Raw genomic sequence first — 10,616 nt, forward strand, 5'->3', positions numbered from 1 at the left:
TGGCAGCATTTGTGGTGTAGAAACAGAATCAATGTTTCAAGTCTAATACAACAATGTTCAGAAGAGTCACATTGAACTCAAACATAGAAACATACATAGAAAATGGAAGCAGGAGGAGACCATTCGGCCCTTCGAGACTGCTGCGCCATTCATTATGATCATGGCTGATCATCAAGTTCAATACCCTGATCCCACCTTCCCCCATATCCCTTGATCCTGTTAGCCCCATGAGCGATATCTAATTCCACTTAGTCTCTCCACATGCGTCAGTCCCGCCATCCCAAAAACCAGCCTAGTAAACCTTTGCTGTACTCCCTCCACAGCAACATCCTTCCTCAGATGAGGACACCAAAACTTTTTTTTAAATATACATTTAGAGTACCCAATTATTTTTTTCCAATTAAGGGGCAATTTAGCGTGGCCAATCCACCTGCCCTGCACATCTTTTGGGTTGTGGGGGCGAAACCCACGCAAACATGGGGTGAATGTGCAAACTCCACACGGACAGTGACCCAGAGCCGGGATCGAACCTGGGACCTCGGCGCCGTGAGAGGACACCAAAACTGCACACGTGACTCCAGGTGTACGTGAGACAAAGCATTAACTCTGTTTTTCTGTACAGATGCTGCCAGACCTGTTGAGTATTCCTAGCATTTTCTGTTTTTATTTCAGATTTTCAGTATCTGCTATAATTTGCTTTTATAATATTAGGTGTAATATGCATGCCAGCTGGTGACATTAACCGTCAGTACTCACTGATTAATGGCACTAAAACATGCTGCCACAGGATGGCTGGCACCTCTGCAGCAAAACATAGGACTTAGGAGCAGCAGTAGGAGGAGGCCATTCAGCCCTTTATGGCTGCTCCACCATTCAATCAGATCATGGCTGACCCAGTGTCTGCCTATCCCCTTTAACCCTGACTCCCTCTCCCCTTTAACCCTGACTCCCTCTCCCCTTTAACCCTGACTCCCTCATCCATCAAAAATCAATCTAACTCAACCGTGAATATTTTCAGTGAACTGGCCTCCATTGCTTTCCGGGAAGAGAATTGCACAGACTAAGGACCCTCTGAGACAGTAAAGGTTTCTTCATCTCCGTCGTAAACTCTTATTCTTAAACTGTGCCCCCGCGTTAGAGTCTCTCCCACAAGTGAAAACATCCTCCTGGTGTCTTCTCAGGATCTTGGGCAGGATTCTCCCAGCCTGGGGCCGGAGAATCCCCGCAACCGGGCCACACCGCCCCGGCGCCGGCACACGACTCTCCGCTCCGCGGAGAATCGGCGCCATTGGAGCCAGTGCATTTGGCACGGCGCTGATTGCGGGCTGCTCTGCACGGCCGGGCCACCGATTCTCCGGCCCAAATGGGCCGAGCGGCCGCTCTAAAAAGGCAGAGTCCCGCCGGCGCCGTCCACACCTGGTCGCAGACGGCGGGAACTCTGCGCGCAGGGTCGGGGGGGGGGGGGGGGGGGCAGCCTGTGGGGGGGGGGGGGGGGGGTGGTTCCGACCCCGGGGGCCTCCGATGAGGCCTGGCCTGCGATTGGGTCCACCGATCGGCGGGTCAGCCTCTCGCTCCGGCCCCTTTCTTTCGCGCCGGCCCCTGAACTCCCACGCCATGTTGCGTTGGGGCCGGCGCATTGAGGGTGGCCACCACGCACGTGTTGGCACCGGTGCCACTGCGCATGTCCTCGTTGAGGCCGGCGCCACTGCGCACGCACAGATCCCGCGGAACACAGTTCGCGCCGGCATGGGAGGCTGGAGCGCCGTGAACTGCTCCAGCGCTGTGCTGGCCCCCTATAGGGGCCATAATCGGTATTCCCAATGGCGCGTTCACTTCATCGTGCTTCCGACGGCGTAGACACGCTGCCGCCGAATGGGAGAATCCCGCCCCTTATCTTTCAATAAGATCAACTTGCATTCTTCCATACTCTAATGGGTTTAATCCCAACCCTTTTATCCCAGGAATCAGTCAAGTTAATCTTCTCTGCACTGTTTTAAAGCAGTATGTCCTTTTCCAAGGAAATCATTACTTCACAAAGTGAGCACAAACATAAGAAAAGGTTTCTAAGTGTCATTTGAGGCGGGTTTCGCTGGGAGTTTCTCCCTCGATCTGTCGGCGAGTTCTCCACTGCGCGAACTGTGTTCCGCGGGATCTGTGCGTGCGCAGTGGCGCCGGCCTCAACGAGGACATGCGCAGTGGCACCGGTGCCAACACGTGCGTGCGCGGTGGCCACCCTCAATGCGCCGGCCCCAACGCAACATGGCGTAGGAGTTCGGGCCGCCATTTTGAAAGGGTGCCCCGATCTCTTAAGTGAGCTCAAGGGTCCCCCACACACCCCACCCCTGGGCAATATCACCCCACACACATATGAACATTCTGCCCCCCCCCCCCTCCTCCCCCCCCTCACCACTCCTAATTCAAGTGAGGATACCTTGCACTATGTGGTCACTAAGGGGGCCCCTCCCCTGTCAAGTCTTCTCATATCCCCTTTCGGGCCCCCCCAACCTTCCGGATGCCCTTCATACCCGTCCTGCACCCCCCCCCCCCCCCCCCCCCCATCCACACCCTTCTTACCCCTCTCAGCCCCCCTTTCTTGGGCATGGCTCCCCTCAGGCCCTGACCCTTAGTAGTGACACCTTGGCACCCTGGCAGTACCCTTGCCAGCCTGACAGTGCCAGGGGGCCAGGGAGACAGCCTGGTGATTACCCTGCTCTGTCCTCAACCACCCCCGGCCTCCAATGCGCTGGGAGACGACCCCATGTGCCATGACGCCTGGTCCATGTTTGTGGGGACCAGTACTAATCGGCACGTGCGTGACCTATCGCTGGGGAGTCGGTTAGATCGCAGGAGGCTGTTAGAATGGGCAACCATTTCATGAATGAGATGGAGATTGGCCTTAATTAGTGATTATTGAGGGCAGCACGGTGACGCAGTGGTTAGCACAATTGCCTCACAGCGCCGAGGTCCCAGATTCGATCCCGGCTCTGGGTCACCGTCCATATGGAGTTTGCACATTTTCCCTGTGTTTGCATGGGTTTCACCCCTACAACCCAAAGATGTGCAGGGTAGGTGGATTGGACATGCTAAATTTCCCCTTAATTTGAAAAAATGAATCGGGTACTCTAAAATTTATTTTAAAAATTGGTGTTTCTTGGTCTCTCACCGTGTTTGGGTAGGATCCAGATCCCACCAATGGGAGCGGGCGATTAGATTACAAACGCTTGGCGTCCACCCTGCATGGATCCTCGCCAGGCACAACACAACTGTTTATTCGGCCCAGTATTCCCACTGTGTTACCAGGGCCCTGTACAGTAAAACATCTCTACTCTGATATTCAATTTCCCTTGCAATAAATGCCATACTTCAAGAATAAGCCAATTCCTTCTGAAATAGATTGTCAGAGAAAACTGGTGAGGAATAAAATATTTGTTTCCATTAGCCTCAGTGGGTATATACTCTAATTCAGTGCAATTTCGCGGCCAGGCAAACTAGAAGTCCTAGGATCTCGGGGAAGCACCGAGATGGGCGGCATGGTAGCACAGTGGATAGCACTGTTGCTTCACAGCGCCAGGGTCCCAGGTTCGCTTCCCGGCTTGGGTCACTGTCTGTGCGGAATCTGCACGTTCTCCCCGTGTCTGCGTGGGTTTCCTCCGGGTGCTCCGGTTTCCTCCGACAAGTACTGAAAGACGTGCTGTTGGGTGAATTGGACATTCTGAATTCTCCCTCCGTGTACACGAACAGGCGCCGGAATGTGGCGACTAAGGGATTTGCACAGTAACTTCACTGCAGTGTTAATGTAAGCCTATTTGTGACAATAAAGATTATTAGATGGTTGATGATGAAGTAGAAACCTGTCATTGGCAGTGAGTCGGGAGCAGACAGGTGATGGACCTGCCAGGCAGTGAATGGTTTGGCTTCTTTCCCCAAAACAAGCATTTGTCAGGGTGATAAATAACCTCATGGGGAGAGTGGTGAGTAGAGGTGGACATACCTCTTGGGCAGGTTTAAGGAGCTTTATCAGATTAGTAATTGCGAATTGATATTGTGTGTTTATGCAGCTGAACCAGCGAGGCAGGCACCAAGCAAACGCAGGAAGAGGAAAATGTCCGGGGGAAGCACCATCAGCAGTGGCCCCAACTCCAACACCAACAGCAAAAAGAAGAGTCCAGCCAGTAGCTTTGCGCTGTCCAGTCAGGTACCTGTAAGCATCCACGTTTCTTTGCCCTTCACTCACTGAACCGTACAAGGACAGGAAATGCCAGATTTTCCTCTTTTTCCGGGAAACCTTCTTTGGATTTTACGTTGTTTTTGTCACTTTGTTTTAATCTTTCCATCCAGTGTCAGCTTTGAACTTAATGAGCCACTGGCACCCTCGGTCTGGGGTGACCACTCTGGCACCTCACCCAAGGGCCTGATGGTGGGGCCCTAGTTGCAGCCCCAGAACCACACCCAGCAAGAATCACATCTTCAGGATCTGGAGAAGAATAGAAATTTAAGGCAGGAGGGAGGGGGAAAATAATAAATAGAATAGTCGGCATATGAAATGCAATGTTGATTGATCTCAGATCCAAAAATCACCCAATGGTTGGATCTAAGTTTCAGACCATTGGGTTTTCTGGAGGGAATTGGAAAGTCTACTTGGGAGTGAGAAAGAATGTGCAGCAGACCTGGATCCATCTCAGACTAATAGGCTGGTACTGGCAGTGACTTGGGAATAGATTGTCCACCTTCCTTCTTGACAAAGGGTGGGTTTTTCTAGCCCCGCCCATCGCTGGAGTCTTCCGGTCCCATCAAAAATCAGTGGATTACTGGCTGGCCTGCCCCATCACCTGCGGTGGGTCCCACCACGGTGGGCCTGGAAAATCCCAGCCAAAATGCATGGAGTTGTGAGAGGTGCGTTGATCACAGAAATCAATCTTAATGTGGGGAGAACACACTAACAAACTGACACATGGATTCCAACCCTACAATCAACTGCTTACTCATGTAAAAGCCACGGGCAAGATATTTCTCTGTTGTCAATGTATTTAGGTGTGAGTCTGGAGTTATGTGTGTCTGGATTGAGTTTGAATGTCTGTATTTTGAATGTTTATACTGGTATGCCTTGAATTTAAAATTCTCATTCTTGTGTTCAAATCCTTCCAGGGACTTGCCCCTTAGCCATACAATCTTCTGAGATCTCCACGGTCCTCCAAATTTTGTGCATCCCTGATTTTTGTTGCTTCAGTAGTGGTGATGTGCCTTTAGCTGTTTGGGGAATTTCTTCTCTAAATCTTGCTGCTTATCCACATCCAAAAGCATATCACAAGCATATCACAAGAGCACAAAAGACAAAAATTGACATGAGCCACACAGGAAAGAATTGGGCAGGTGACCAAATTTTATTGATAGAGTAGATTTCAGAGAGTGTCTGGAACTCTCTCCTTAAACCTCTTGCCTCTCTCTAGCCCACTCTTTGAGATTCTCCCCATTACAATCTACCCCTTTGACCAGGTGTTTGGCCACCTGTCCTAATGCTACCTTCTGGGGCTCAGTATCAATTTTTTTCTGATTTACCCTTCTGTTAAGCACCTTGGAATGTTTGTACTATGTTAAAGGCGCTATATAAATGCAAGTAATTGTTGTGTCCAGGTGTTTCTGTGCATGTGAGTGTATGGGTCTGTTTGTCTATCCTGTCGCGAATTGTTCTTTAAATGAGCTGAGGTCACCTCCCTGTTACAGGACGTGATGGTGGTGGGTGAGCCCACCCTGATGGGGGGCGAGTTTGGCGACGAGGACGAGCGGCTCATCACACGTTTGGAGAACACGCAGTACGATGCAACCAATGGCATTGATGATGAAGACAGCTTCAACAACTCCCCAGCACTGGGGGCCAACAGCCCCTGGAACAGCAAGCCCCCGTCGAGCCAAGAGAGCAAGTCGGAGAACCCAACATCGCAGGCCTCGCAGTAAAAATGTACAAAATGGCCAGCACTGTCCAAAACCCAAAATAAATCTACCTGTCAAAGTAAACACAAGTGGAGGTACTGGGGACTGGTTTGTCACTGTGCAACCAACTTGTGCAGCCAATAACGCAAGCATCATTGGTCTCTCCTTCCCAATCTATCACTAATTATTGGATGTAATGCCCGCTTCTATTGTTTTTTTTAGCAACTACAAAGTATTTTCCTTTTAACTCTCTCTTTTAAAAAAAGTGTTAAACAAACAGCTTGCCGCTGAGGAGATTTGAACCCTGGCCCAATTCTAGCTTCTCTCTACTCTTGCTGAACATTCTCTCACTTTGGCTCTGGGCGGGAAAATTAATTGTGGAAAGTTCTGAAGCTGGTGTGTCAGCAAGTTCACCACCTGTGCAGTACTGAGCCGTATGGACCAGGACATTCCAAAGCTCGATCTCCTGGACTGTGCTGCATTATCTGATTTTCAGTGGGGGTGAGAATATGGGGTGGAGGGGATAGTTCCTACACTCGGACTGAGCTAGGGATCCCATTTGTGACCACTATTTAGTGACACATTACAGAAAGAGTACCCTTGCATGGATGTTGGGTGAAGATGGGACTGCGATGGTCCACCTGGTTGAATTGCACAAAATCACTCGCTGTCTGAGCTCGCGTGAAAAATGGAACATATGGATAGGCGGCTGGTGCTTATGGGACCGTAAGTCACAAGTGAGAAGGGGACAAATACTGGGGATGGGAGAGGGGGTGGTGTTGATCCTTGGTATCCAGATTTTCTACTTCTCCCTCAAAAAGACTGCTAGAAACCACATTTCCACAGAACCTCCTCAGATGGAGTTATCAAGACAGAAGCCCACAGTGACATGCATCTGAATTCACCAACCCCTGTGTTTTTACCGCAGCGATGGACTCCACGGCTTGCAAATTCTTTCAAAGGATGTTGTTGATTTTATTGCATGGTATTAAAAAAACATTTGAACTTTTCTTTGCTAGTATTCATAGAAATAGTGATGATACTCTCCAGAGCTTCAGAAAGTTTATCCAGTTAAATAGCTGAGTTATGTAGACTAGGCAGGTCCCAGGTGTCATTCCTGGGCCAAGCTGAGTTTAGCATCTTGCTCAGGACAATGTCACAGATGCTACACTTGACCTCAGCACCCTTGGGCTGGAGAGGGGGGGGGGGGGGAACCCAAGTCATGTCTGGTATTCAGTATTTAATACTGGCAAGTATATGTGTGCAGGTATAATGTGAAGACAAGATCAGTCTTGGCTGTGATAACTCCCTCGGTTAAGTACTTTGCTACCACTCACTGTCTTGGCACATATGTGAAGACTGGTCATCTGGTGAAGCCTCCAAGTTCCAAGCTGACAGGTCTTCTGCTGCTTTCTGACATTTCAGATTTCAATGCATAACAGATTTTCCTTTGATTGTTGGTTCTTTGGCAGTACTTGAATGTTAAAAGTCTGTGAGGTAGGTATCTTGGTTGAGTTTTCTTTTAATCCACGGTGCCACAACTATTTCAAATCTGCTTTTTAGCTAACACAATAAACTAGTTCTCTTTTGAACATGCATTGTAAAACTAGTCAAGGATCATACAAGTTATTGACCTGACTTGATTGAGACATCACATTGAATCCAGTGTTGTGGATCTTAGGAACTGGGATCCCAATGTGCTGCTCCGTGGAATGCAATACTTGTTTCTACACACTCTTGGGGAGATCGCTCGCCGTTGATTTCAGACTGCACTGAATACTCGGGACTTTTAAAAAAAAGAAGAGAACTTGCATTTATATAGCGCCTTTCATGACCTCAGGGCTTCCCAAAGAGTTGCACAGCCAATTACTGTAAGTACTTCTGAAGTGTAATGGAGAAAGTAAGTCCCTATCATTGTAGAGTATGCAGGTCTATAATGGACAAATTAAATCTTTACCTATTTGGATTCGCAAGTATTAATACAAAAGGAAATAGTTCATCCAATCACTTGAATATTGCTGAAAGGTATGACATGTTGTGACAGCTGTTTGTATTGTATTTATCAGGACAAACACAAGAATATCAAACTTCAAACAGTCACAACCATTTCTGTTACAGAAGTAATAGAAATTGTTGTGATTGTTTGAAATTTGGCATTCCTGTGTTTGCCTGATTAGTGCAAGACAAAAAACTTTGACAACATGTCTCTCTTTTCATTAACATTCAAATAGATAATATATAAAAATCAGAAGTAAAAACAGGAGATGTAGGAAGTACATAGCAGATTTAGAAGAAAGTACAAGTGGAGGTGTTGGATATATAGAATCCAGTTTCTGGGGTGAAGTGATATTAGCTTCTGAGGGAGGGTCCACACTTAAAATATTAACTTACTATTTCTCTTTTCGGGCACTGACAGACCCACAGTGTGTTTCCAGTGCCATTTGTTTCCATGTACCAGTCAAAATGTATTCCAAGTGGAACAGTTTAGAACTCTCGCACTGTAGATTCAGTTGTCAGGGCAGTGCTGTAACCTTGTGAGATTCAATAGACCACACCATGAAGATGAAACCTATTAATAGAGTTTGCAATTGCAAAGTGGGGCTGATCTTATGAATGGGACTGGGATATCGGGGACTGTGGGGGGGCTCTTCAGTGGTGTAATTTTGTGCTGGGCACACAGTCAGAAATCCAGCATTATTATTCCCACCTGTAAAATATTAGGAGAAGGAATCACAAAGCTCAGTCATTATATTTGACAGTGATCCTGAACTCTGGTGTGTCTACTATGTGCTTAGTTAGCTGAACTCAGCTTGGGGCACTGATTACATTGGGAGCCCAATATCAGCTTGGGTTATCTTCAAGGCACATAGGACCTGTGGCCTATCGATCTGTCTCTGGTCAGGGTGGGTCAGAGTAACTGGTATTGACAATCGGTGAAATAATTGGCTCATAGATTTAAAACGTAAGAGATTGCTGCAAAGGCTTGAAAAATATGCATTGAACTACTGCCTGCTGTGGATATGTTCAAAGTCAATAAATAAGTAAATCCTGTAGTTAGATAGCATTGATTTTGAGGGGGAGGGGGGGTTAACTGCACCCCCCTCCCCACTACCTACCCTTGCAAAAGGATACAACTTCTGAAATATCTTTCCTAGTAACGTTTTAAAAGATTTTTTTGAAGTTGGAAGTTTTGACTGAGTGAACTTTACCTGCCACGTCTAACCCCTGGTACCTCTTTGAACAGAGAGAGCAAGATGGAGACAGAGATTTCTTGGCTGCTTGACATGATTTTCTACTTGGCTGTAAATCTGTAGAGAGACAGTAAGATTATAAGATGCACATTGTCTTGTTTTATACAGCAAAAGAAATCTGGAAAAAAAAAATTTAAAAGACGGAATGCTGAACAGTTTCCCCTCAGAATTGTTTGTAATGTTTTTTTAATGTTAACTTGTATAGGGGAAATGTGTTTTATTTTCTTTGTTTTGAAGCCTTTCCTTGTTCTGTGTACCTTTGCTTGTATATTAAACGCTAGTACTTAACAATCTGTATTGCTGTCATTAAACGTATTCTAAACCTTAAAACAAATGCTTTTGGATTTTTTTCCTCATTAATAATAATAATCTTTGTAGGCTTACATGAACACTGCAATGAAGTTACTGTGAAAAGTGATTAGGAAAAAAATAGGATTAAAGTGATTAGGAAAAATGAAGGTGCACAAATGAGGGTGGAGCCTCGTGTCTTGGGTTGGAAATTGGTTGCAAAGTAGGAGACAGAGCAAGGATAAAGGGGAATGTTAACTCATTGACAAGATATGGCGAGGAGCAATCTGTTTACGGAGCTTCAACTTTTCACTGTTCTGTTAATGACTTAGCGGAAGGATCAGAGAGTTTTATATCCAAGTTTATATCAAAGGTATGCTGAATTGGGAAGGACAACAGCAGTAATTTTTCTCATTTTCGCCATACAAAGAAAGAAAACAAATACAGAACAACCCCAATAGTATAAAACCTAAAACCGAGTTATAGAACAAAATCAACGCCCCCCCCCCCCCCCCCGCCCCGCTCCATAGCATTCAACGGCAATCAACTCCCGAAAATGCATAATAAACAAACCCCAAGAATTCTAGAACCCTTCCTTCACCTTCCCAACTCAAACTCCACCTTATCCACCCCAACAGGACCTGCCTACGAGTGATCAACAAGGCAAGGGCTAAAACATCTATTCCCGCCTGCAACCCAAAAGACCATGTAAATGGCTTCCAGGGGACCAGGCTCCACATCCAGATGCACAACCCCCGAGATAGTGTCAAATACGTCCTGCCAATGCCTTTCCAGCTTTGGGAAGGACCAAAACAGAACAAAGAAAAGTACAGCACAGGATCAGGCCCTTCGGCCCTCCAAACCTGTGCATACCATGCTGCCCGTCTAGACTAAAATCTTCAACACTTCCTGGGTCCGTATCCCTCTATTTATTCTTCAGCACGGTAACATTGTGGATAGCACAATCGCTTCACAGCTCCAGGGTCCTAGGTTCGATTCCGGCTTGGGTCACTGTCTGTGCGGAGTCTGCACATCCTCCCCGTGTGTGCATGGGTTTCCTCCGGGTGCTCCGGTTTCCTCCCACAGTCCAAAGATGTGCAGGTTAGGTGGATTGGCCATGATAAATTCCCCTTAGTGTCCAAAATTGCC

General features: G+C 47.2%; 1 protein-coding gene across 10 annotated transcripts in view; it reads left to right on the forward strand.

Annotated features, from left to right (window-relative positions):
* ldb1a (LIM domain binding 1a) overlaps positions 1-9,509 on the forward strand; it is a 124,925-nt gene extending 115,416 nt beyond the window's left edge. For 9 of the 10 annotated variants that reach the window (XM_038821470.1, XM_038821474.1, XM_038821476.1 and 6 more), the window contains 2 exons: positions 4,059-4,201; positions 5,722-9,509. In XM_038821470.1, the coding sequence (XP_038677398.1) occupies positions 4,059-4,201; positions 5,722-5,952 (374 nt within the window). In that variant the 3' untranslated portion in view covers positions 5,953-9,509. The remainder of the gene's footprint in view (positions 1-4,058; positions 4,202-5,721) is intronic. The other variant, XM_038821473.1, reaches the window with a different exon arrangement.
* Positions 9,510-10,616: the final 1,107 nt, after the last annotated feature.

The sequence above is a fragment of the Scyliorhinus canicula genome, chromosome 16 (assembly GCF_902713615.1).
Source record: "Scyliorhinus canicula chromosome 16, sScyCan1.1, whole genome shotgun sequence".
Taxonomy (NCBI): Eukaryota; Metazoa; Chordata; class Chondrichthyes; order Carcharhiniformes; family Scyliorhinidae; genus Scyliorhinus; species Scyliorhinus canicula.